This window comes from Protopterus annectens, chromosome 3.part0 (assembly GCF_019279795.1).
Source record: "Protopterus annectens isolate FY-2018-M chromosome 3.part0, PAN1.0, whole genome shotgun sequence".
Classification (NCBI taxonomy): domain Eukaryota; kingdom Metazoa; phylum Chordata; order Ceratodontiformes; family Protopteridae; genus Protopterus; species Protopterus annectens.
This window is the reverse complement of record NC_056731.1, coordinates 1,880,826,726-1,880,853,464: the sequence shown is the minus strand read 5'-3', so window position 1 is coordinate 1,880,853,464 and position 26,739 is coordinate 1,880,826,726. Positions and strand designations below refer to the sequence as shown.

General features: G+C 41.8%; 1 protein-coding gene across 2 annotated transcripts in view; it reads left to right on the top strand.

The window, feature by feature from the left end:
- Positions 1–26,739, top strand: part of LOC122797149 (CD209 antigen-like protein B) — a 418,559-nt gene that overhangs the window by 234,780 nt on the left and 157,040 nt on the right. For both annotated transcript variants that reach the window (XM_044065955.1, XM_044065954.1), the window contains one exon: positions 5,295–5,573. In XM_044065955.1, coding sequence (XP_043921890.1) covers positions 5,295–5,573 — 279 coding nt within the window. The remainder of the gene's footprint in view (positions 1–5,294; positions 5,574–26,739) is intronic.

The following is a 26,739-nucleotide window of genomic DNA, read 5'->3' as shown; positions in this document are numbered from 1 at the left end:
GCAGAAGAAACTAAAAATGAAATATATAATAGAGCATACAATAGAACACAGTTGCTATTACCGAGGTGGAGGACCATAAAAAGGATATTGACCAGACAGCACAAGTTACACCACTGTGTATACTCCAATATATATATATTTTTTTATCTAGCGCAAACTTTTTGGCAACTTCTTGTCCAAACCTAACAGAAAAGATAAATCAACAGTTTAGACAGTATATATGAATGGGTGACAGATAGAGAGTGACATGGAAAACAGTGGTCAAAATAAAGTTAGAGGGAGGTTTTGGAGTTCTGAACGTCAAAAAATATAGAATTTAAAGCACAGCAGAAAAAGGTGTTTAGGGAAAGGATAAAAGGTGGCAGGAGAATCAGAATATAGTGCAGACATTATTAGAGATGCTCAGTAGGGAACTGCAACTGGAATGGACTAGAGAAGTGCAGAAAGCGTTTAATCCTCAATGTCAGAAAAAAAGAGTAGAAAAATAGAGACTGAGATCGAGACAAAATCATCTCCATGGGATGGCAAAGGTAAGAAAGAGTATGTCAAACAACAAGATGGGGATGAAGAAGGAGGAGGTAAAATAATGCCAGGTACTAGATACAGATAATAGTAGGAGACAGGATACGATACAGATAATAGAGGGAGACAGGATAAAGCCATGGTTGAACCAGTGAAGGGAAGGAAGCAGATTTCTTCCCTGCACTGGTTCAAGCATAACTTGTACCAGACGATTGGGAATAGAAAATTTCTTTGTTAGAAACAGAATGTTTGTAAATGTCGACCACTCATACCCAAGTTATATGTACCTGCATAACAAATTCCACAATCAAACTCTGCAATACAACTGGGAAGCATGACAACTGGGAAGCATGACTAAGCTGAAGAAGCCCATTTACCACTGTTAGCCTAGTAATCCCCTATGAACGTATCAGTAAGAGAGAAGTTCCAGTTAACAGAATGGAAATACCAAGTAGTGAATTAACGGAATACAATATAGAAAATATGTGCTGGAATGGGGGTTGGGATGGACCCCAGAACTGTTACAGGAGATAGAAAGGAGGAGAGAGGAAGGAAGCACATCACAGGATTGATATGAATGGTGGGAAAAGCATTGCAGGATAGGGAGAGAGGGCAGGAAGTGGAGCAAAAGAAAAGAAAATAGAAAAAAACTAATACAGCAGGAAATAGAGGCCATACAATGGGAAAGGATTCTCCAACTTCCAAGATATGTGACTGAGGCACATCATTTTAAAATATTTGCATGGAATTATCTCATCAAGTACTTCTGCATACCAGCGATGCTAGTAAGGATTTTCCCCAACTCAGAGATAGTACATGCTGAAGTTATATGGAGGAAAAGTGCACGTGGACATATGTTTTCTGGATCTGTAAAAGATTATAAGGTTTTTGGGATCATTTACAGTGGCTGGTTCAGCAGATTTTTCCAGGCACTGTAACAGTGGCAAAAAGAAACTTTATTTACAATGTTATATTAGGGAGGTGAAAAAGGTGGATAGAAGCTTAACGGGGCTACTAACGGTCAGCAAAAAGGCAATAAGAAGAGGAAAGTCACCCGCTGACCACAATGGAAATGAGAAGATTAACTGACCATCTAGAGGAAGCAGAAAGGATGGCAGAGCATAAAGAGAAAGGAAAGAACATGGAGAACATGGATAGAAGAGGATAAGACAGATAATTGGTAGAGGTCACTGGTACATGCAGAGCTAGACAGAGTGGAGACAATTAAAAGATGAAAAAGAGAAGAGACAATCATACTAATTATGTAATCCAGGTGTGGGAAAATGTATAACTGTGTAAAGGGCAGTAAGAGAAAGGAACACATTACACATGGGCTTGAAATAGACCTTTGAGCAATAAAGAGGCCTTTGCAAAGGTAGTCCAAAAGACAGGAAATACCCCTAGAGTGGACTAATTAACAAAGGGGAAAGTAGAGATGATAAATGGGGCTAATAGTGATGAAAGACATTATTGGGAAATGGGAACCTTATAGGTACTCACTACAAGAACACGATGATCCAGCCATTAGTGAAGGCAAGCATCATCAGCTGGACACCAAAGAAATAACTGGGTACACAGGAGACATTTAAAGTATATCCTTCACTGAAAATGGTGCTTAGACATGGGACATCATAATCTTGTTAAAGTTGGGGTAGATATTGGTAGAGATGGCAGAGACACAAATGCAAATCTGAGGTAAAGCTTCCATAAAAAAGTTTAGACTGAGAAAAGTTTTCTGTGGGAGAGGTATGTGTAAAATGTCAATAGTTACGAGGCATGTGGTTAACGGAGAGAGAGAAAATGATATGGGAAGATGAATGCATGACTCCTACAGAGCAGGAAGCTGGTACTGGCCATTTTTTGAAAAAATGTGGTTCTCTTAATAGAGAAAATCAGAAGGCAGCTAGAAAAGAACTGCATACAAGATGAAAATGCATAATTACATTGTAAAACATGTTCAATAAATGGCACTGTTAGTAAAAAAAAAACATTTCTCTTAAAAAACGAAAAATGTAAAGTAGCAAAGAAGTTGTTGAAGACTGAATGGGATACAAAAAAGAATATTGTTTACATAGGGTGGCACAGTGCTGCAGATAGTGTTGTTTCCTCACAACAAGAGGTTCCCTGGTTTAATTATCGGCTGGGGTGCCTTCTGTGCAGAGTCTGCATGTCTTCCCTGTGTTTGTGTGGGTACACTCTGGGTGCTCCAGTTTCCTCCCACATCCCAAAGACATGCAATAGTTGGACTGGACACTCATTACTGGACATAGGTGTGTGTGTGTGTGTGTGTGTGTGTGTGTGTGTGTGTGTGTGTGTGTGTGTGTGTGTGTGTGTGTGTGTGTGTGTGTGTGCGCACGCAAGTGTGTGGTATAGCTGAACAACCACAGGGCTTACCACCTGACAATGTGAACCTTGGCTCTTGATGACTGTCGATGTTGAGGTGACACCCTGATCCCATGTGCAAAATGGCAATAAAGGGGTTGTGGATGGATGGATGGATGGATGAAAGGTTGGTCTGTTATTCTAAGTAGAATGTTTATTATACTGTAAACATAAAGACTTCCAGTTTAAATATATATGGATGTGAAAGAAATATTACATGTGTTATTAATAAAAATATTAGATGCTAGAAAAGGTGAGCTAGGAACACCGGTCTAGTTAAGTGATTTGATTAATTCACTCGGTATGATAGACTTAAACCCAGAGCATTAAAATGACAGTCAGTAAAAGTATACAGAACAAACTCTGTGTTACTGCACTTGACTGCCAGAATCTTTTCTTTTCTTTTCTTTTCAGGTTTCTATTTTCCTTTCTTTCATTCTTTCTTTCTTTTTTAGGTAGCAGCCATCGGAGTTGTTAATGTAGCATAGTGAGCACTGAGACCCTGGACGCCACATTGTGATGGTGTTGGCACTGTTTTGAGAGGGAGTGACAATGATGACTGTCCAACAACAGACCCAGTAACTGAGGACTATTGCCAAAAGGATGACATTCAGGTTGTTGAAGAACACAGTGAAGGAATAGTATTTCAAATGTTTACTACCTTAGCATCTGGCCTGTTCATATCCTTCTTCATAGTAGCTGTCCAGTGTTAGATAGCCTGCAAAAGCAGGTAGTTTTAGGTGGGCATCACACTTGCATGATACCAGATTAAGTTTAGCAGGACAGAGGACTTGGTATGTTAGTGAAGAAGAGACATACATGTCTTTCTGATGTCCAGCACTCAGTCTAAATACGTTTATCGCATAGACAGGCACACAAATATATGTAATCAATGTTCATCTTCCCATCATTTACAGTTTGCATGCATCATATATAGCTAGCAATGATAAGGTGTGATCATTATTTGACAAAACCACATCAAGCAACTGCTTTTTAATTCCTTAATAGCCATGTCTTGTGCTACAGTAGCAACTCCGTAATGAAAAGACGTCTGTAGATACAGCAAGTAAAAACAGCAGTGCGCTATATGAGTTACTATTATCATCTGTAGATACAGCAAGTAAAAACAGCAGTGCACTATATGAGTTACTATTATCATCTGTAGATACAGCAAGTAAAAACAGCAGTGCGCTATATGAGTTACTATTATCATCTGTAGATACAGCAAGCAAAAACAGCAGTGCGCTATATGAGTTACTATTATCATCTGTAGATACAGCAAGTAAAAACAGCAGTGCGCTATATGAGTTACTATTATCATCTGTAGATACAGCAAGTAAAAACAGCAGTGCGCTATATGAGTTACTATTATCATCTGTAGATACAGCAAGTAAAAACAGCAGTGCGCTATATGAGTTACTATTATCATCTGTAGATACAGCAAGTAAAAACAGCAGTGCGCTATATGAGTTACTATTATCATCTGTAGATACAGCAAGTAAAACAGCAGTGCGCTATATGAGTTACTATTATCATCTGTAGATACAGCAAGTAAAAACAGCAGTGCGCTATATGAGTTACTATTATCATCTGTAGATACAGCAAGTAAAAACAGCAGTGCACTATATGAGTTACTATTATCATCTGTAGATACAGCAAGTAAAAACAGCAGTGCACTATATGAGTTACTATTATCATCTGTAGATACAGCAAGTAAAAACAGCAGTCGCTATATGAGTTACTATTATCATCTGTAGATACAGCAAGTAAAAACAGCAGTGCGCTATATGAGTTACTATTATCATCTGTAGATACAGCAAGTAAAAACAGCAGTGCGCTATATGAGTTACTATTATCATCTGTAGATACAGCAAGTAAAAACAGCTGTGCGCTATATGAGTTACTATTATCATCTGTAGATACAGCAAGTAAAAACAGCAGTGCGCTATACGAGTTACTATTATCATCTGCAGATACAGCAAGTAAAAACAGCAGTGCGCTATATGAGTTACTATTATCATCTGTAGATACAGCAAGTAAAAACAGCAGTGCGCTATATGAGTTACTATTATCATCTGTAGATACAGCAAGTAAAAACAGCAGTGCGCTATATGAGTTACTATTATCATCTGTAGATACAGCAAGTAAAAACAGCAGTGCGCTATATGAGTTACTATTATCATCTGTAGATACAGCAAGTAAAAACAGCAGTGCGCTATATGAGTTACTATTATTATCTGTAGATACAGCAAGCAAAAACAGCAGTGCGCTATATGAGTTACTATTATCATCTGTAGATACAGCAAGTAAAAACAGCAGTGCGCTATATGAGTTACTATTATCATTTTTTGATGACTAAACCAGTGCTAAGACTCTGCCTTTCTTTTCAGATTCTCAGTTATCACAAAAAAGAAGCAAAGAAGCAGAGGAGGAGGAGGCAGAAACTCTGAAGGCTAACATCACCAAGAAGACAGATATGTATAATGATATTCTGGCTAAATACAATGGAATACTAAATAACTACAGCAGCATTTCTGCTGAATATTATACATTGGCTAGAAGGGCAAATGATCAAAACAAAGAGAATGAAGATTTAAAAACAAGGATACAGTCATTTCTAAAGAACTTCAACGTTACTAAAGATGCAGTCTGTATTCAACCAATACAAGGTATGTCCACGTTACTTAAAAATCACTTTCGTTCTTCCATCATTTTTATTCTCCATTTCTCTTCCTCACTCTCACTCTCTCTCTCTCTCTCTCTCTCTGTCTCTCTCTCTATGCATATATTTCACTTTGTGTCCCTCTGGCAACATATATATATATAGATTCACTTCATAATATCGAAATACTGAAACATCGAATTTCAGTGTCTTGAGACTATGAAACCAAATCCACAAAACCCCGAGCTCAAAACTGCGAAATTCAAAACACCGAACAAACCGCATACACTACACCATACATACACCACAACACCCACATCACAACATAAACAAAAACTACACACATACACAACTCATATACACATAAGCAGGGGGGAAAGCCCCCCCTGCACCCCCCTACTTGTATGTACTAACTCCGAGATCGCACAAACAGGAAACAAAAAGCAAACTCACACATGCACATTCTCCAGTCCCTCACACACACATCAAACATAGCACACTCAAACACACTCTAATCGCCACTCAAATCCCTTACAAAACACTCATTTACCTGACAAAACACTTAGATCCACACACAGCACCACGCACCATAATCACACAATCCCGAACATCACGTAGCGTAAGGCCATAACTGCGAATTCGAGATATTCGAATTAGCGATTATGAACTTTCGCTATTTTAAAATTTCGGGTTTATAGTCTTGAGATACTGAAATTCGACATTTCAGTATTTCGAGATTATAAACAGCTCCCCTGTATATATATATATATATATATATATATATATATATATATATATATATATATATACATATATATATATAGTTTCACTTTATAATCTCGAAATACTAAAATATCGAATTTCAGTATCTCAAGACCATAAAGTCGAATATTTAAAATAATGAAACTTCATAACCATGAATCCAGAAATGTTGAAGTTGTGGTTATGGTGTTCTGGTACATGACCATGACGTGGCATGTACTGTGTGTCTGATGTACGGTTTGGTGTGTGGATTTGGCTGGAGATTAAGGTTTGTTTGTTTGTCTTTCGGCTTTTCCCAGTTAGGGGTTGCCACAGCAGAACTCCAGTCCACTAATGATTGGCAGCAGATTTTTCATAGTGCCAAGTTGCCAGCTCGACGCCCAACCTTCAACGAAGGCACGCCCATTCACGCATGTCTTTCGGAATGCCACTCGACCCATGGGGAGGACATGCAGACTTCACACATAAGGCACTCCCCACACTCCAGCTGAGAATCAAGCGGGAGAACGTCTTGCTGTGAGGCAGCAACAACGCTACCGCTGCACCACCGCGGACTGGCTGGAGATTAAGGTAAGTGAATATTTTTTTAAGGGTTTTGGGTAGGTATTTGAGTGTATATGAGTGTGTTCAGAAGTTTTAGGTGTGGGTTAGGGTAGGTAGGTAAACGTATGAGTGTTTAAGTGTTGAAAGTGGTGGTGTTTGTATATATGTGATTTGTGTGTGAGGGAACTGTAGTGTGTGTAGTGGTGAGTTTATTGTCTTTTTTTTGTTTGGTGCAACCTTGAAGTTAGTATATATAAGTAGTGGGGGTGTGGGGGGTGCATGGGGGCTTGCCCTCCGCTTATTTGTAGGGTGGGTTTGTTTATTTTTGTTTTTGTGTTCGTGTGTGTTTTGTTTGTTTGTTGTAGTGTGGGAAGGATGGTGTATGTGTTGTGTGGTATATGGTATGTTTACATTCGGGATTTTGAATTTCGCTCTTTTGGGGTTTCGGTATCTTGAAAATTCGGCTTTATAGTGTCGAGATACTGAAATGTGGTATTTCAGTATTTTGAGATTATAAAGTGAAACCATTTATATATACATATTTTACACATTTATCTAGCTCTAGACGGATAGTTATAGACAGATATGGGTCACTGGCAAAAGACTGAATGTTTATGTTACTGAATGTTTCCTGCATATGCCCAGAATGTTGAACATGCATTATTTTGAATACATGGGATCGAGGAGGTAAATTGTGGCTTTCAAGTTTATGGGACTAGGAATCTGTGCATATGAGTGTGTGTGGATTAGGTAAAAGGATAGTCTAGCAAAGTGTTTGTGGGTATGTGTATGAGAGTTAGGGTTACAGTAGGATTAAGTTAAGTGATATGTTGCCTGTGTGTTTTTTGAAAGATTTCTGTGTCTGAGATGTCATTTGTAGTGGTTGTGTTATGGGAAGGTTTTGTACGGGTGGGTATAGTATTGGGGTTAGGGGCATGGACAGAGTTAGGGTTAGCATGTATTGGTTAGATGGACAGGGAAGCATGAATAATTAAGAATCCTGATATCTCTCTATATCTTTGCCTATATCTATGTCATCTATCTCTATTGTTATAGATAGAGATAGCGATACAGATATAGATTTGGATATCTCTCTATATCTATGGCTATATCTGTGTCATCTAACTCTATAGTTATAGATAGAGATATCAATACAGATATAGATATGGATACCTCTCTATAATCAGAGAGAGAGAGAGAGAGAGAGAGAGAGAGAGAGATAGGTAGAGGTATGTTTGTGTGTGTTTATATATCTATCGATAATATGTTCAGATGTAGACACAGACATACACAAAAACACACACACACACACACACACACACACATACACAAATTAAAAGAACAAATTTTGGGTAAACAACATTACTATAACTTTAGAATACAGTAACATAATTAGAAGAGGTACTTGCGTATTATCGCAACCGCAATCTCGCAACTACGTTATTATGTATTATACCATGCGAACATCGGAAAAGACGAGAAACGTGCACGCTGATTGGCTAAGCCAACCAGCGTGCACATACTAAATCGTACGACAAACAAGGAAACAAGTCCGGTAAGTAAATATCGTGCTGTGGCGACAGCAAGCAAACATTAACGTACAGTAAACATAAAAACAAAAAACACACAACAATTCAAGTAAAACACACAAAATTAACCATAACCCATATAATATTTCTCATTCCCTCACCTCGAACACAAACAAAATCAAAACTCATACAGTCCCAAATACACCACACACACACTACATAACCACCAGTTATAACCCAACAAAACCAAGCATTCTCATAAAACCATTCACTCACCTATATTCCCTACAATACCTGTACACACACAACTCCAAAAATATACATACTAAAAACACACCACACATCCCTCGCAAAGTGAAAAACACACACCATACCAAACGTCCACATCAGCATACATCTTCTAAAACCGCATACAACACCACCATCTAGTGACCAATTACTAAAAGCACATATTTTAAAAAAATTTATACAAATTAACACTACACCACATTTCAACATACCCATAACTAGTAAAACATAACTACACGTTATAAACTTCTACACTGCTTAAACTATTTTATAACAAGCATCACCTACCCTTTTGATTACATCCCTTCAAAAACAATAATAAAATAAAAACAAACTGAAAGTGTGGACTATTTTATCTCACAAAAAGTGGAAGAATACAAAAAAAAGCTAACAAAAACCTAAATAACAACAATACAAATATAATACAAAGCAAACTAACACCATGGTATAATAGCAATAACCCACTTCTGGGTGTGGGTAATGCTGGATTTACCCACAGTTGTCTTTGTTTGGTCCCTCAGGCTTCGCCCTCGGGACCAAACCACGTCAACTGTGGGTAAATCCAGCATTACCCACACCCAGTCGTGGGTTATTGCTATATTATCGCAACCACAAATTTCCACAACCATGTTATATACTACTCAGTTCATATTTTTTTACCCTGCCAGTACTTTCTTCCTCTTTTTAACTTCTCTTAAAGCCTTTCAGTTACCTGAATAAGTACTGTAGTTAGAATGGCAAAAATATACAAAGTGCAGTACGTTCATGGTCTGTAGCAGTGATATTTTTTTCGTTCTGAAATTTAATTATCACTGGAATTCTCAGTGGGAAGTACAACTGTGTGATTATTTGTCTTGGATGAATATCCACCAAAGGAAGTATTGTGTCCTGTTCTAAAAATATGTCAACATTCCTGTGAAGAAGCCGGTCTGAAGTTTTTGCTGACAATTGGGCTGCAACAATACCTTGACTAAACCTTTCTCAGAGAAATATTAATGGAGAAAATACCGGTAAGAATGACTTTAAATTTGTTATGATAGACATACCATCTACCACTGTAAGAGTAGACAGCTTTCCGTCTTGTATTTTATAATATATGGAGCTGAAACACCCAGAGGGTAATAGTGAAGCTGAAGATCGGTGCTAATCTGAGGTAGACAGTAGAATTTAAAAGAATGATATTAAAACACATTTTCAAATTCATGTAACTCAAATGCTTTAAGAGAAGTTAAAAATACAAAGAAAATGCAGCCAGGGTGAAATGAATAAATTGAGTTATAAATAGCGTGGCTGCAATGATATGTAAGTACCTGAGAAGGGAACCCAGCCATTCTGGAGTGGTTGGTTTGACTTAAAGCAATAGAATTCCAGTTATCATCATAAGGTTCCAGTCATAAAATCTGGTGTGGAATAATCTTCTGGTTCTGGGTCTAACTTAGCTATGAAGTGAGCTGGAGAAATCAGCATTAAAAATTCCAGAAAATGCACCTGATATAATAAGCAATAAAATGACTTGGTTTATTAATTGCTATTTGTATAACCAATGTATAAATTGAATACATACATTCTTTAATCTCAAATTATTTAAATACTTTTTAAGAACATTTTGGAATTTTATTTATAGAGCTAGCAGAACTAAAAGTTGGATCTTTCAGTTTTTCATATTGCTTTTAATCCTACCTTTTTAGATGGTACAAGTATAAACAAAGCCCTTCATTTATTAAAGGACATAACATGAACCGTACATCTCATGGTAAAAAGACCCTGGTCCCACAATGTGATATTTTGTAATTTAAAGACATATTAACCATGATGGTGAGGAAAGAACTCACCACCAGCTAATTTCATGTCTCTAAATTGCAGTTAATACCTTTGTGGCAGTAAACTGGTACTTGTGTAGGAAGGCATTGACATTCCCCCCAGTTACTCTCACACACACGTATACATTGAAAAACACACAGACATACACTCACACACATACACATACCGCTGTCCCTGTTTCTGTCTTTGACTTAATTGCACTAGTGTGGTTTAATATATTGGTTTGAATGTTTGAAAGGTTATATAATTCATTCCACAGATACTACTGTTAGCTCTCATAATTGTGACCATAATAACTGGATTTTAATATAAAATACAAGAAAATATTTGCATAATAAAATACAAGGGATATAATTTAACAATATACAAGTTTATCCTCTAATGTTTGGAATATTTAACACTTCATTGCAGGGAAATTAATCAATGTTTTTCTAGGTTATGTAAAGTAACATTAACTAGTACCTCAAAAGACATGCCCCAGGATTCACGAAGCCTCTGTGTAAGAGTTATATCTCTTACACGGAGGCTGCAGTTTAACGGAGTGATGCCAGCATGCTTTGCATATTCATGAGAGCATGCTGAATCACACCTAAGTCTAACATGGTCCATGTAAGACAGTAGGGGGCGTGCCCGTAGGCTGAGCCCTGAAAGCGGACATGCCCCCAGAAGTGTAAAAGTGCCCAAAGTAAACACCCACAACAGAGTCCACGGAAATGTGAATAAACACAACACAACACATGCCCCCACAGACTATGAACATAAAATATATATAAATGAACATGTTATATATTTTTTTTAAATTGTAAAGATGTTTAACCGTGAGTGCTCGCTTGCTGGCGTGCCAGTAACACAGCTACAGTTAGCAGTCAGTGGGAAAGCATATAAGAACTAAATATGCAAAATAAGCCAGGAAGCAATAGCGTAGCGGTAGAGATGTTGGCTGAAGAGCAGGCATTCATGGTTCGAGCCCCCACAACACCAATTTTTTTTTTCAAAATAAGCAGGAAACAAGTCCCTGACAAATATGTACACATAAAACCACAATTTATGTAAAATGTAATGAAATAGCCCATTTATATTGAAGACATGTGAGGTAACAAAAGAAGAAAAAATGCCAGATGTGCTCATAGCTGAGCTACAGTTTAACAGAGTGAGTGCATGTGCCCATAGATGAGCAGTGGTTTAATTGGTGCAAAATGAGTGCCCGTAGCTGAGCAGTGGTTTAACACACTAAATCTAAGTGCCCCTAACTGAGCTGAGTGTAATATGCATGCCGATAGCCAAATGAGGCTTAAACCAGCGTACCCTGTTTGCGCAGAGCTGCGCACCGCGCAAACAAGCTAACCAACGGGCAACGTTGAGCAAGCCGTATCAAAACTGCCTTTACACAGACACACCCCTCAGCATGTCTAGACAGTCATGAAAAATAAAAAACAGTGGCCAGGTTCGAACCCAGGATACTATACACCATAATCAAGGTACAGAACCACTAAGCCATGACAGCAGTACCTGCAAATGCAATAATAGCTAATATATAGGAATGAATACAAACTAGATCATGACAATGCAGGTTTACTGAAGTTGATACAATTCCAAAATGGCCAATCACAGATATGTGCGGGAAAAATGGACTATATAAGCCCCATAGGCGGGAATACACAGCATAAACGATTGTAGACCTGACCTGTAGGCAGAATGACAGGAGTAGGAGAGGGTAGTTGCTTTTGAGCACAGAGGTGGGGTGTTGAGGAGTCCAGGTACATGGTCTGGCTCCTAGTCCATAATCATGAGGCCCAACTCATGCAGGGCCAGGTCCTCTGGGGAGCATACAGGGCTGAGGTGTGGGACCGGTTGGCTCATAATCTCACCGGTGCCACAGGGATTCCAAGGACTGGTGAGCAGGTCCATCACCACCATGCGGACCTGAAGAGGTGCAAGCAGGACCAACTGAACCTTTGGATCCAGGAGGCCCGGCAAACACCCAATGCCCCACTACTGAGTAAGTAACATTTAATTATGTATGTAAGAAATTAAACTAGCTGATATTATGGAGATGTGTATTCCAATATTACTTCATTTATATTACAGCTGCAGGTGTCCGTTCTGCGAACCGCAGAGCCTATGGTGATAGGCTGGTGTGGTTACACCACCAGGCAGGTCAGTAATCCACTACCAGTAACTGTAAAGAAATATAAAAGTATGACAGTCAGCAAACGAGTGCAGTGTAGTCAGTAAGGAATAAAATCTGCAAGTAACAGTGTGAAAGTGTATGAAAGTATTGCATGATTACAAAAGTGTGTTTCAGCCTGTAAGTGTAACCTAAACATGAAACTGTCCAACATATATTCTGAAATAAAAATGCCCTGCCTGAAAGAAAATAGTACACAACCTGCAGCAGGCTGAAAAGTATAGCTGCAGAAGATGATGAAATCACATGTGTGAAATATATCCCTGTGGAAATACTGAAACATGACAGAAGTGAGACTGCTGGAAAGGATTGTAATAACTACTGGTAAAACATGTCAATAAAGCCTAGAAGTACCATCCTGAATAGTAAAATGAAAGCAAGTGAGAGAGTGTGAGAAAGTGTCATGAATCCAGCAATACAGTAGTAATAACCCCTGAATAAAGTATACTGCAGTCAAGACAGAATGAAATGCATGTGAGATTCAAAACCAAACAGCAAAATCTGTTCAAAGTGTTGCTGCATCTGGAATGTGTATCCCAAAATCTGGATATGTTGCTCTCAGTCTGCAATATGCAGATAGGATGTTTGTCTGATATACCAAACATCCACACTTGTCTACAGCTATATAAAGCAAATGTAGCAGGATGATGTAGCTGAACAAAGCTAGATATGAATGTGTATGAAGAACCATAAAATGTATATTGATGTTGCAGTAACAGTCCTATCATCAAGTTGAAATAGTTATCATATAGGAAACTGTAGTTAGAACAGTAGTGTGTATATAACTGTAGCTATTAGAAATGTACAGCATATGTATTGTTATGAGAAGGTGTTAATATTACTTTCTTCACCCCACCCTATAACCACATATAACCCATTCCACGTGAAAATGGTATGTGCAATCACAATTAACACCCCTGGACGTTTGTCCTGTTGGGTCATATATATTTGCATGTCTGTTGATGCATCTGCCTTGTTCATACATCCACACCTGATGGCCTGTTGCCATCAATTAATCCTGCATGTTGTTGGACTGTGTATTTCTGTTCAAATTATGCATGTGTTATGCACGCTGTTCAATGGTGTTAATATCTGGGTGTTTGGTTAATGGGAATACTAATGCATGCTGTTACAACTAATTGTGAATGGTATTATATGTCACTAACCCAAACTGTCATGACATAATGCAAAACATAGTATGACAGGGAAGGCGGGTTCCAGCGGACCCACCTCTCCCACCTCAGCTGGCGAGTGCACCTGGCACTAGTGCCAAGTCCGGACCCTCCTCCGGTGGCCTTGTGCCACCTGCGGGTGGAAGCACTGCAGGGGATGGGGCTCGCCCCCCCTCTGCAAGTGTGGCTGGAGGAGAACCACCACTCACCCTCCGTAGCGTCCGGACTGTGGTGCGTAGGGAGATTCAGGACTCTGTTCTCGAGCCCCTACGCCAGCTCGAGGCATGGGTGGTGCAACTAACGGGCATGCCTGTTGCCCCGCCTACACAGCCCCCAGCACAGCCCTGTCCTGGGCAGTGAAGGAACAGTGGCAACTGCCTATGGGTGGGGATATCAGTTCCACTGTTGCCATCTGTGGGCTCATGGGCTCTGGATATCCAAACCTCCATCCCCGTCAATTGCGTAACCCCCCCACACGTGTCATACACTGCCCCTGTATGCGTCTTGTTTGTCTTGTCTGTTTACCTACCCAACCTACCTCCCCAGCTGTACCAACTTCCTTCACCTGACATACCACTCTCACCTGAAAAAAAAAAAAAAAAAAAAGGGCACTCTGTACCCACAAAAAAATTACCCCCCATACATAGCTGCCCATTCCGCACACATGTCTACTGGACATGGAACCTATCAATTACAATTGGCTGTACAACAAGTATTATTGTTGTCCTGACACCTCTCTCAGGGGTGGAAGGTTTCAAATGTCACACCAAATTACATACATATGCACAGCTGTTGCTGATGAAGAAATGGGCAGCTATGGGCCTTACCTACATCCCTCCTGCACATCCCAAGCTTGTTTCCCAACTGTCTTACCCTCTTTGTGACCCCTTTTTCACCACTTTCCTGTCTCCCCATTTTCTTTTCTTTCAAAGAAAATAGCGCGGGTGTGCGCAAGAGTAAGCACGTTTAAGCGGTTGTAAGTGGGTGTGCGCGGAGCTAACCGCCAGTGCGCGTGCGTGAGCTCCACGCAAACCAGCGCTAACCCGGTTACAACTGCTTAAAAGTGACTTAGTCACTTTGATTGACAGGTCTTGTACTTAGCTCAAAAGCAAAATAAAGTCCCACTGTGCATCCCGAACCCAGGACCTTGGAAACAGTAGTCTGCATGACTTACCACTAAGCCATGACTCTTATACAAGAACATTGTGCTAAAATAAATATATCATGCAATAGTAGGAATGAATGTAAAGGGAATATAGATGTGTAGTACACAAAGCATGCCATTTAGAATTACTATCAAAACTAGTGGATTTTCATAATAGTAGTGTGTGAACCGAAACAGCCATGCTAGTTGGAAGCTAGTAGGTAATAATGTCACTATAGCACCTTGCAAGCCACACACATACTCACAGGAGGATAAGCACTGCCCGTACCCCGCAACCTCTTACAGGAACACATCTGGACCAAGTAATAAAATATGTGGAGCAAAGGCCCAAAACCAGGGACACATTACAAATAATGTTACAACAAACACAGAGAGTTCAGAGAGTAACAGGGTCTGCACTTTGTGGGATGTTTGGAAGGGTATGCAGTCTGAAACTTGAATGTTTGTCACCATATTCTGACTTGAGTCCAGAGTGACTTGCCAGAAAAAGGTGTGCATGAGATATTGACCAAAATATGAGGCAGAAATGTGGACAACCTGCAAATATCTGTACACATGACAGGTCTGACACCACCATATTTGAATAGTTAAGAGCCTAGACATGAATGACTTACAGGGATGCCCCACAGACCCCATGTGAAATGTACAAATAGTAGGCAGAAAGGTGTAACACATGCAATGGTAACTATGGAGTCCTGAAAGTATTCATCACTTGCATGGCAGAAAAAGTGTAGTAATGCATATGCTCATGCCAACCCACAGTCACAACTGCAGCATACCAGACATTTTAATGGGTGTACCCCACTGATATGTACCATTCCATGAGGCACATAACATATGAACCTAAAAGTCTCTGGGGCCTGCTCAGCAGCATACTCAAATACCCTAATAGATGTCAAGGCCCACACCATGGCCAGACCACACTGCATGCTGTAACACCCTAGCAGATATAGCAAGCATTCCAAGGTGTGAATGTACATGGAAAATAGGAAAGCTACAGCAGCACACTACAGTCAAGACACCTAGCAGGCATACAAGTAGTGACTGTAAAGGGCAACTATTGAAGCCTTAACAACAAAGTGCAAGCAAAAGTGAAAGGAAAGCACACACACACACATTAACAGTAGTAGTAGTTGTAGGTGTCAGTGTACATACACAGTTAGTACAGGAAACTGGAGAAATGAATGGAGGAATGTTAATCTACAACACACCTGGAAATATGAGAGAGATACCAACCTTTACACTCACAGAACATTGTCCACAGCATAACAGCATGGTCCCTGCCCTTAAAATCTGAAAGGGCTACGCCTATCTCACATACCTTTTTGTAGCACTGTTCTGAAATCACAGTGGGAACTGCAATCAGTACACAACTGGCTGCATGCAATTAGCAAATGCTGGCTAACAATTGGTGCGGAGGCCATCACATGGGCATATGCAGATACCTACAAAAGTATGCGGTACTCCCAGTCCACACATGCAATACTTTCATTGCACCCTGAGAAGGACGTGAGAGACAGACAGACAGAGAGAGAGAGAGAGAGACAGACAGAGAAAATTGCAATTAAACAGACACAAACAAATTGTTCAGCAACAGCTACCTGAAAGCTGACAACTGGGAAGTGGAGCAGCAGGACAGAGAACCAGACGGCAACACAAGCAGCTGTGACAAACACAGGTAATGTAAAGTAATACTATAAAGGTCTACATACTGTGAACCCTCCATGTGTGTCATTGGTCAGTATCCATATGTATATGAAGATGTGTAAAGGGCAGGGGACATACAGCAACTATCGGAGAAGGCTGTACATACATTTGTATGTGAGAGCATCTATGTGCACATATTAATGTTGGTTGATTGTAGGTTGTAGTGCCATGTACAAAGTAGGTTTCACAGTTATGTATGTTTAGCAGTATGTTAGTGTGTGTATACAGTATGGTAGATGAATATGCTGATATACCTGTCTAACATATGGATACGTATGTATGTCAACATATGTATGTGTATATATATATATATATATATATATATATATATTTATATATATATATATATATGCATATATGTATACATACATAGAAAGGGAGATAGAATATTGTACAAACATATCTATGTAATGCACACATACAGATATAGATATATGTAGATACATATACATAGACAGACTGATCTGACTATCTACAGGTATGACTGTATATGACAACCTGCAACACAGCCTGTCCCACCCCCTCTGTCACTCACACCCCCTCTGTGTCCCCCCCCATCCACATCTATAGCAATATATGTACATCAATATATATATGTGTATATGTATACAGACATATATATATATATATATATATATATATATATATATATATATATATATATATATATATATACATATAGATATATCTATATACATATATATATATATATATATATATATATATATATATAGAGAGAGAGAGAGAGAGAGAGAGATGTATATAAATTCTGAGTGAGGCACATGTGTACAGATGTATTGCAACAGGTGCCTGGTGACAAAGGCATGGAGTGAATACCAGTGTCAAAACCAGAGTACCATACCACATTCCAGATCACCTACACCAGTAACCACCAGATATGTGATTGGCTGCCCACCACTGCATGTGTCAGGGGTGAACAGGGTCATAAATGTGTACAATAGTGGCCCCAATGATATTCACAGTGGCAAACTATCCCTGGAATACCTGCACATGGCATGTGTCAGCGGACATGGTGTGTCAGCTATGGACATGTAGGTCAGTGTACCCCTCCACACCACATAATGGATGCCATGGTATGGACCTCACATGACAGCTACAGATATGGAGAAGGACACAGTGACATGTACAACACTGACAATGCACTCAAACACATTACCAATGCACAGTGACTGACAACACCACAGAGTACACATATACTACCCACAAAGAGGTTACCACTCCCGGATTTACATATGTAAGTCACACCCATGACAGATGTCCAACAACCATAGTAATACCTCACACCATCCACAACCTAAATGTCTGCTGTGTGTCGTCCGTGCCACTGCAATAGAGTGCACATGTGGCGGTAAAAGTTCCTACCCACAGATAAGACATACCCTGCAATAAACCACACAGTGTTAAGAAGGAAGACTCCCCATGAGTACATGTCACACATACCCCTGCTGAATGTTAGTCAGATAGGTAATATGCCATATGAGTCACCCTGTGTAACTGTGTGACAGCAGCAGGTACCATCACACCACATGTGTCACAATGGTCAGGGTAGCAGAACAGTAGGCTGCTGTAGTCCCAGGGGCAATAGCATATTGTATAGTATTGTATTGTAATGTAATGTATTGTGTTGTATTGTATTGGTATGTTTAGGTGCCTCCTTCGTGGAGTGGAACCACTGCTGCTGTGCGCCAGTGTACAGGTACATATCCTGTAGTCAGGCTAGTGTTACATAGCACTTCTATATGTGTGTTTAGCTCCTGTCAGAGTTTATGTAGCATGCAACTGGGGGTACCATCAGGTCCCATTCATGTTGTGTATTCTGCTGTCCTGAGGGTGGCTCTCACCTGGATATCTGTGATGACAAGGAGGTTACAGTCAGCTGGGATAACTATGTTTTATTTTGGGGGAGAGGGTGGGGTGACACCTGCACTGAACCTGTCTGCCACAATGTTGTCAATATCTGTGGTGCCAGTGAAATATGTGTTTCTGTGTACTAACTATGGGCATAGAGGATGGATCCTCACCAGGTTTCTAACATAACTGAAGAAGGCCTTTTGGTTATCTGTAGTGTCCCTCTTGATTTCCCTCTCAAAGTTGCCCATGGATGTTGTATGATGGAAAATAGATCCTTACTAGTGCTGCTCAGACATGCCCTCCCTTTATGGAATTATGCTCTGTCTTGCAGTAGCTTCCATCTTCTGTAATACAATCTGTCTATGGCTGGGGTCCACCAGGCAGGATGCTGTCCCTTTGTGGAGAGTGTCTTGGTCATATATGGGATTGCATGATCCATGCATTCTCGGAGATGTCTGTAGAAAGCAATTGTGTAGGGGTCAGCATTGTGGGTTGTATCTGCCACTGGCCCAGTGGGCTGAAAGGATACCATGTCACTGTTACAAAGTGTAAAGTTTGTATCTGTAATGTTATGCACTATAGTCGTTTGTGCTGGTGGTGGAGGTGGGATATGTATACCCAGGGCAATCAGTGTGTGGTCAGCTCACAGTAGTTGATGATGTAGGCCATACAGTACCTAGCTACAAACCCCTAGAGTGAGGAGGTGCTCTTGACCTGAATCAGTGTTCTGACTGCTGGGGTTTGGTAGTATGTCGTATGGAGTGTGCCAGGTACTATTGCACAGTTGCCGGCTGAGCACTGATACCTGGCCATCTACATGTGTATCCACCAATAGACAGACAGATGCTACATATGTGAGATATGTTGTATCATAACAGTCGGGTAGCATGTGTAGTATGTGTGCCAAATTCTGCTGACATATATTGCTGATACCAGGTTATTTTCTTTCTCAGGTACATGGCCCACACGCGGAATCCCACCTACTCCACAGCTGAGGATGAGGAGATACACCAGAGCCTGGTGCAGGATTATGCAATACTCTTTTCCCGCACCAGCCAGAATCAGCAGGAGAGGGCTGCACTGTGGCAAGACCTTGTCCGTCGGGTAAATGACATAGGCACGCATAATAGGACATATGAGCAGGTACGACATCACTGCAGTGATTTAATCAGACATGTCCGTCAGCGTGCGTTGGATATCCACAGGCAACAGGTCACCACAGGTGGTGGGGTGGCTACACATCCCCCACTCACCAGACTGGAGGGACTACTCATGAGTGTAGTGGCTCCAGTCCACCAGCAACAACAACAGCAGCAGACATTCATTATGATGGAGGCTGGAGCCACGCAGCAGCAAGACAGTGAACGTGCAGGTAATATGCCATATGTATAGTTGACTGCTGTGTACACTGGTAGCTAATGCATGTGTGAGGTGTGTCCTTGGTTTGTAGCTGTCACCATAGTATTTAATGTGCAAGTGTGATATCCTCAATATTAGCAGCTGATCTGTGAAAGGTGACTGTTGTACTACTGACCTGTATCATACTCAGTAACAATGGCACAGTTGTGTCCACTGACATTAGTTTCTTCACATCTGCAGGACCCTCTGGTATAACAGCAATGCAGCCTATCCATGCTGGTGAGTGTGTATTAACAATTCCTGTAATAGTGTTGATAGTAATAGTACTATTTGGCTCACTTAGTAGTGCTCTTTGTACACATGTAGGTGTGTCGTCTGTGTGTTGATATCACGCATACTGAGTACTGTACAATTGTGTGAAACTGTGTGCATGTGTGCACGTGTGCATGTGTGCACCTGTGCATGTGTGCATGTGTGCACCTGTGCATGTGTGCACCTGTGCATGTGTGCATGTGTGCATGTGTGCATGTGTGCACCTGTGCATGTGTGCATGTGTGCATGTGTGCATGTGTGCATGTGTGCATGTGTGCATGTGTGCACCTGTGCATGTGTGCATGTGTGCATGTGTGCACCTGTGCACCTGTGCATGTGTGCATGTGTGCACCTGTGCACGAGTGCATGTGTGCATGTGTGCATGTGTGCACCTGTGCATGTGTGCAAGTGTGCATGTGTGCATGTGTGCATGTGTGCACATGTGCATGTGTGCATGTGTGCATGTGTGCATCACTGCTAATGTGTAGACATTGTAAACTGTGTTTCCTGTTTCCCTCCCACAGGTTCTGTTGCTGCTCTGGTGTCATGTAGCAGGGAACCTGAATCAGGTGCCGTGGGTACTGATAATGATGACATCTGTGTAATGGCACAGGAAAGTATGCCAGGGTCCGCCATTGGTCAGCCAATTGACAGTGCACAGCTGTCGACCCCATCAATGCGCACAGTTATCTTGCCAATACACCCTTTGTCATCAATGTCCCTAGGTGATGGACAGCATACAGTGGGCATTGACCAGGGTAATGTGGTATCTGTGGCACATGCCTCCCCACACAGCAGCCATGGGCATGGCCCAGAGATAGTACCACACAGACAGATGTCCAGGGGTTCTCGTGGGAGCATCCGTGGGCATACTGCCCCTGTCAGACGTGCCCACAGCGGTCGTACAACCTCAGCTATGTTTCGGGCTGTCATGCAGGCACAGTCACGTATGGAATGGTACACCATACAGGGTTTGAGGGAGCTGACAGCATGTCGCACAGCCATGACTGACAGTATGAGTGACATTGCTGCTGCCATCCGTGATTTCACCGATGTCATAGACAGATGTTGTGGGGACATATTAGACTGGTTCCACAACTACATGTTCATGAGCCAGGGCGATGGTGGGCGGTTGAGGCGTCGACGTGGCCGTATGTCAGCAACAGCAGCAGCTGGCAGTCGTCGCAGACAACAGGGCCACGACTGCCACCCTAGTGCCAGCAGCAGCCCCAGCAATGCTGGGTCTGTGCTGTCATCAGACAGCCCCAGGAGACCACGTGCACGTGGATCTGGCGGGGCCCGACAGGGATCTGTGTCCAGTCAATGAACACCTGCTTCTGATGACAGTGCCCAGTCTGGGTTGGTACTGCATATGGTCCGTAGCACCCCTGCAAGGCACAGGTACCGTGTCCATGGCCAGAGACACTGATCTGTATGACCTGGGAGGTACAGTCTGTGGCTGTCCACAAACACCAGTATATGGCAGCCATGAGGTGGAACTGTGTGCATCCATACACACATGCGAATTGACAACACCTAGGGCTACCGCATACATGCACACACTGCATCAACATTGCCCCACCTTCTACTGCTGTCCCTCACCAACACACATACACATACATGTCAATTGGTGGTATCGGTGGCTGACTCAGGCATACCAAGTTCACAGCCTGTGCATATGATGAAACTGTGCCACCTCCTGCAATCTGTAACAACTGTGCAGGTACAGGTTAACATGTTGCTGATGCACAGGGTGACCACATAGATGTGTAGTAATAGTATCATGTTGTTAACAGTACTGTGTGCTGAATTAATTGTGGGTATATCACAGCATGCCTGATGCAGTAAGTGTGTGATTGTCATGTCCTGTTGTCTACACCCATGGTAAGTACCATAGTGTATCATCTGCACATGTTGGCATACTGGTGGTAATGATGTAAACAGAAGGCTACATACATAGGTAGCACAGGGGATAAGGTAATGAATGTAGTAATACACAATGATGGACATGTAAATTGCAAGTGGCATGTTGCCCACACTGGACTCTGCAATGCAGATGTTTGAGGATGTTGATATGTGTGCAGTACTACACGACTGGTACAGGACACACACAGGAGCACCCTAGCACTGCATGCTCACATCTCATACCATGCTAGACATCCCCAACACACAAAACTAACTGTCACAGGAGGGAGAGTCCCCATATATGTCAGGGATACTGTGGTGGCAGGCCAGGTAGCATACATCCTACTAAGTATGGAACCACTGAGTGAAGGCTCAGTGTCTGTTATTTGACATGTGTATTACTGCAGGTATGAGCACATGGGTTTCCATCCAGTTATTGTACATCCTGACAGTACATGGTCTGTACACTTGTGTGCACTGAGACTGGACCCTAGCCATCTGACCCGTGTATTTCCATGTACATGTGCATAGTGCCTGCATATTTGCAGTGTTACCTACTGGAACTGGTACAGCTTGTTTGTTGTACAATGGACTACATGCAGCCCTGTTTACTGTAGCTTTGTTTGCATGCATGTTTGCTTGCAATTACCCTGGAATACTGATCACACCTGCAATGCATAGTTATAGAGCTTCTGTGGACTCCTAGTGTCATCTGCATAGCTTACTATATGTATGTCCATGTCCCACTTGACAGGATGTCACTGTTTGTCCTGTTTACATATACATTGCCTGTGACACAGTGCATATGACTTACCTGGCATGTGTCCACGTGAGCAGTCATATATGCTACTGCTAACTAATCACAGGCACTACACCTTCACATATTCATCTTCTGTTGAACTACCTGCTTCGTTAGGGACGGCCTGCACCTGTCACCCCTGGGCTTTCAGATATTGGCAAAGGCTCTTGCTACCCCCATAGTGCCTATGTTAGGCAAGGCTCAAATGACAAACCCACCTTCATAGGTATCACAAGGGATAAGAAACTAAGAGTAATGCTACCCAACGCCAGAAGTCTAAACCTCCAGATGCATGCACCCAAAACACTCCTTGGCATGGGGAACATTAATATCTGTGCAGTAACAGATGCCTGGTTCAGGGCTACTGAGAGCACACCAGCACTACCAGGTTTAACCTGGTTGATTTCTTTGAAACAGTCACCAAGGCCATTGATGAGGGGAAGGTGGTTCACACAGCCTACCTGAACCTTGCAAAAGTCTTCACAACAATACCCCACTTGGGAATTCTAGAGAAGCTCACCAGCTTAAATATAAGCCCCTATGTCACTAGATGGATTGCACAGTGGCTCAAGGACAGAACCCACATGGTTAGAATTGTTGGAGCCATGCCAGACTCCAAACCAGTTACGAGTTGTGTCCCACAAGGCTCAGTCCTGGGAACTCTCTTGTTTGGTATATATTTATTGGAGGTACAGGCCAACACGGACGGACTGTGGCTGATCAAATATGCAGATGACTGCAAACTGGCCACCATAATCGACTCTCCAGCCGACACAAGCATCTTCCAAAGGGGCATCATAGAAACAGACAACTTGTGCCAGAGCCATGGCCTTCAGCTGAACAGTGTTTAGAAAGGGGAATGTGCATCCTGTAGTCTGTTCACCTAGTTGCCAAAAGGGACATTGTCCTCACACACACTAACCCCCCTCAGCCAAAAACACACACTTGCCAATTGTAGGATTCAATCCCCTATCTGACTATGTTATGACACTCAAGACCGACACATTAGCAGAGTGTGCTATTCGCATTACTTAGAGGTTGTCTTTCTCTTGCTTTACTTATAGGGTGCTGACATCATCAGTGTTTAGAAAGGGAAATGTGCATCCTGTAGTCTGTTCTCCTAGTTACCAAAAGGGACATTTCCCTCACCCAAACACACACACTTGCCGTTTGCAGGATTCAAACCCCTACTTAGCTATGTTATGACATTTGAGACAGATGCATTAGCAGAGTGCACTATTTGCGTTACTGGGAAGGTTTCTTTCTCTTGCTGTACTTATAGGGTGCTGACATCATCAGTGTTTAGAAAGGGAAATGTGCATCCTGTAGTCTGTTCTCCTAGTTGCCAAAAGGGATATTGTCCTCACACACACTAACCCCCCTCAGCCAAAAACACACACTTGCCATTTGCAGGATTCAAACCCCTATCTGACTATGTTATGACACTCGAGACGGACATGTTAGCAGAGTGTGCTATTCACATTACTAAGAAGTTTCCCTTCTCTTGCTGTACTTATAGGGTGCTGACATCATCAGTGTTTAGAAAGGGAAATGTGCATCCTGTAGTCTGTTCTCCTAGTTGCCACAAGGGACATTGTCCTCACACACTAACCCCCCTCAGCCAAAAACACACACTTGCCATTTGCAGGATTCATACCCCTATCCGACTATGTTATGACAACCAAGATGGACACATTAGCAGAGTGTGCTACTCGCATTATTGGGAGGTCTCTTTTCTCTTGCTGTACTTATAGGGTGCTGACATCATCAGTGTTTAGAAAGGGAAATGTGCATCCTGCAGTCTGTTCTCCTAGTTGCCAAAAGGGACATTTCCCTCACACACACTAACCCCCCTCAGCCAAACACAAACACTTGCTATTTGCAGGATTTAAATCCCTACCTAACTATGTTATGACACTTGAGACGGAGGAATTAGCAGAGCGCGCTATTCGCATTACTGGGAGGTTTTTCTTCTCCTGCTATACTTATAGAGTGCTGACATCATCAGTGTTTAGAAAGGGGAATGTGCATCCTGTAGTCTGTTCTCCTAGTTGCCAAAAGGGACATTTCCCTCACACACAATTGCACACACACTAACCCTCCTCAGACAAACACACACACTTGCCATTTGCAGGATTCAAAACACTATCTAACTATATTATGATACTTGAGACAGATGCATTAGCAGAGCGCGCTATTCACATTACTGGGAGGTGTCTCTTCTCCTGCTGTACTTATAGAGTGCTGACATCATCGGTGTTTAGAAAGGGGAATGTGTATCCTGTAGTGTGTTTTCCCAGTTGCCAAAAGGGACATTTTTCTCCCACAGACTTATAGACACACCAACCCCACTCACACTGAGTATTTGCAGGATTCAACCCCCTACCTAATTATGTTATGACACTTGTGACAGACTTATTAACAGAGCATGCTATTTGCATTACTGGGAAGCTTCTTTTCTCCTGCTTTACTTATAGGGTGCTGACATCATCAGTGTTTAGAAAGGGGAATGTGCATCCTGTGGGGAGGCAGACACCAAGCACACTCTGGCTAAGCTGTCATTCCCTAGGGCAAACAGCCTAGTGTTGACCTCTACACCCATATGTTTAATTGTCAAATGCACATTATTTGTTGCTGATAAACTGTTTGCACATCTTTATTGCCATAGCACTCCCTGTTTGTATGAACATCTTGTGCATCTGTGGAAGATGTTTGCATATGGGAGGGATCCACTATATCACGTATGTCTCTGTAGTCATTTAACTGTGTGCACTGGGCAGACTTCTGTAATGTGGTTGGTTCCTGGAATAACACATAAAAATACCAGATATGTGTGTCCAACTGCTAAACTGAGATTTGGCCTAAGTGTGTGAGCATGCCCAGTTCAGCCTTCCCATGGCATGTTGTCTGACATATGTCTCATTTATCAAAGTGTGTGAGCATGCCCAGTGTGAGCATTCCATATGTTGGACTCTGCAGCCCACCACATTTGTGGATGAGTGTGAACTTCAACAAATATCACCCGTTTATGGTTGTGTGTTGTGTGTCATGCTGTGTAGTTACTGTACAACTGCTTTGTGTGTGAACACAACAGGATTATACTGTGCCTGCAGTGTTTGCATGGGATACTTTGCATACAGTTGTCAACATCCTTTCACACTGACCTAACACTGTAGTACTGTATAATGTACTGGTAGTACTTTGACTGTGGTGGACAGTATCCTGGGCTTTAGTGCTATTACAGCTTTACATTTCGATAGTGGGCACAACAGCCTGTTTAGGGGCCAGTTGTGTACATCTGACCATGTTGCATTCTGTTCAGATATGAACTACTTAAACCAGGCTTGTCCAACATTGGTAGTGTATTCCACAACATAGGTGTACATTTGCAAACACTAGCGATGTGCCCTAGTCCATGTCTAATGCTAGCTGGAGAGTGTGTTTGTCCTTCAACACACATTGTAAGTGGAGTTTGCCATGACATATGTCATGGTTAGTATACTGTGCCTCTGTTTACCTGTGACATGACAGTGATACCCAGGATAAAGCTATCATCTCCCATCCACTCATCAAGATTCCTATTGAGGAAGATTGATAAGTGACTCTATGGGTAGCCTGTACTGGGGGTTCACTCATGGGTGGGGTGGCTTCTGTGTTATGGATCATGCAGTACAGCTTGTCCTATGTAAGTCAGTGCTGGGGTTCAGGTCTCTCATGTGCATAGCTCACTGCCATTCAGATTGTACAAGGT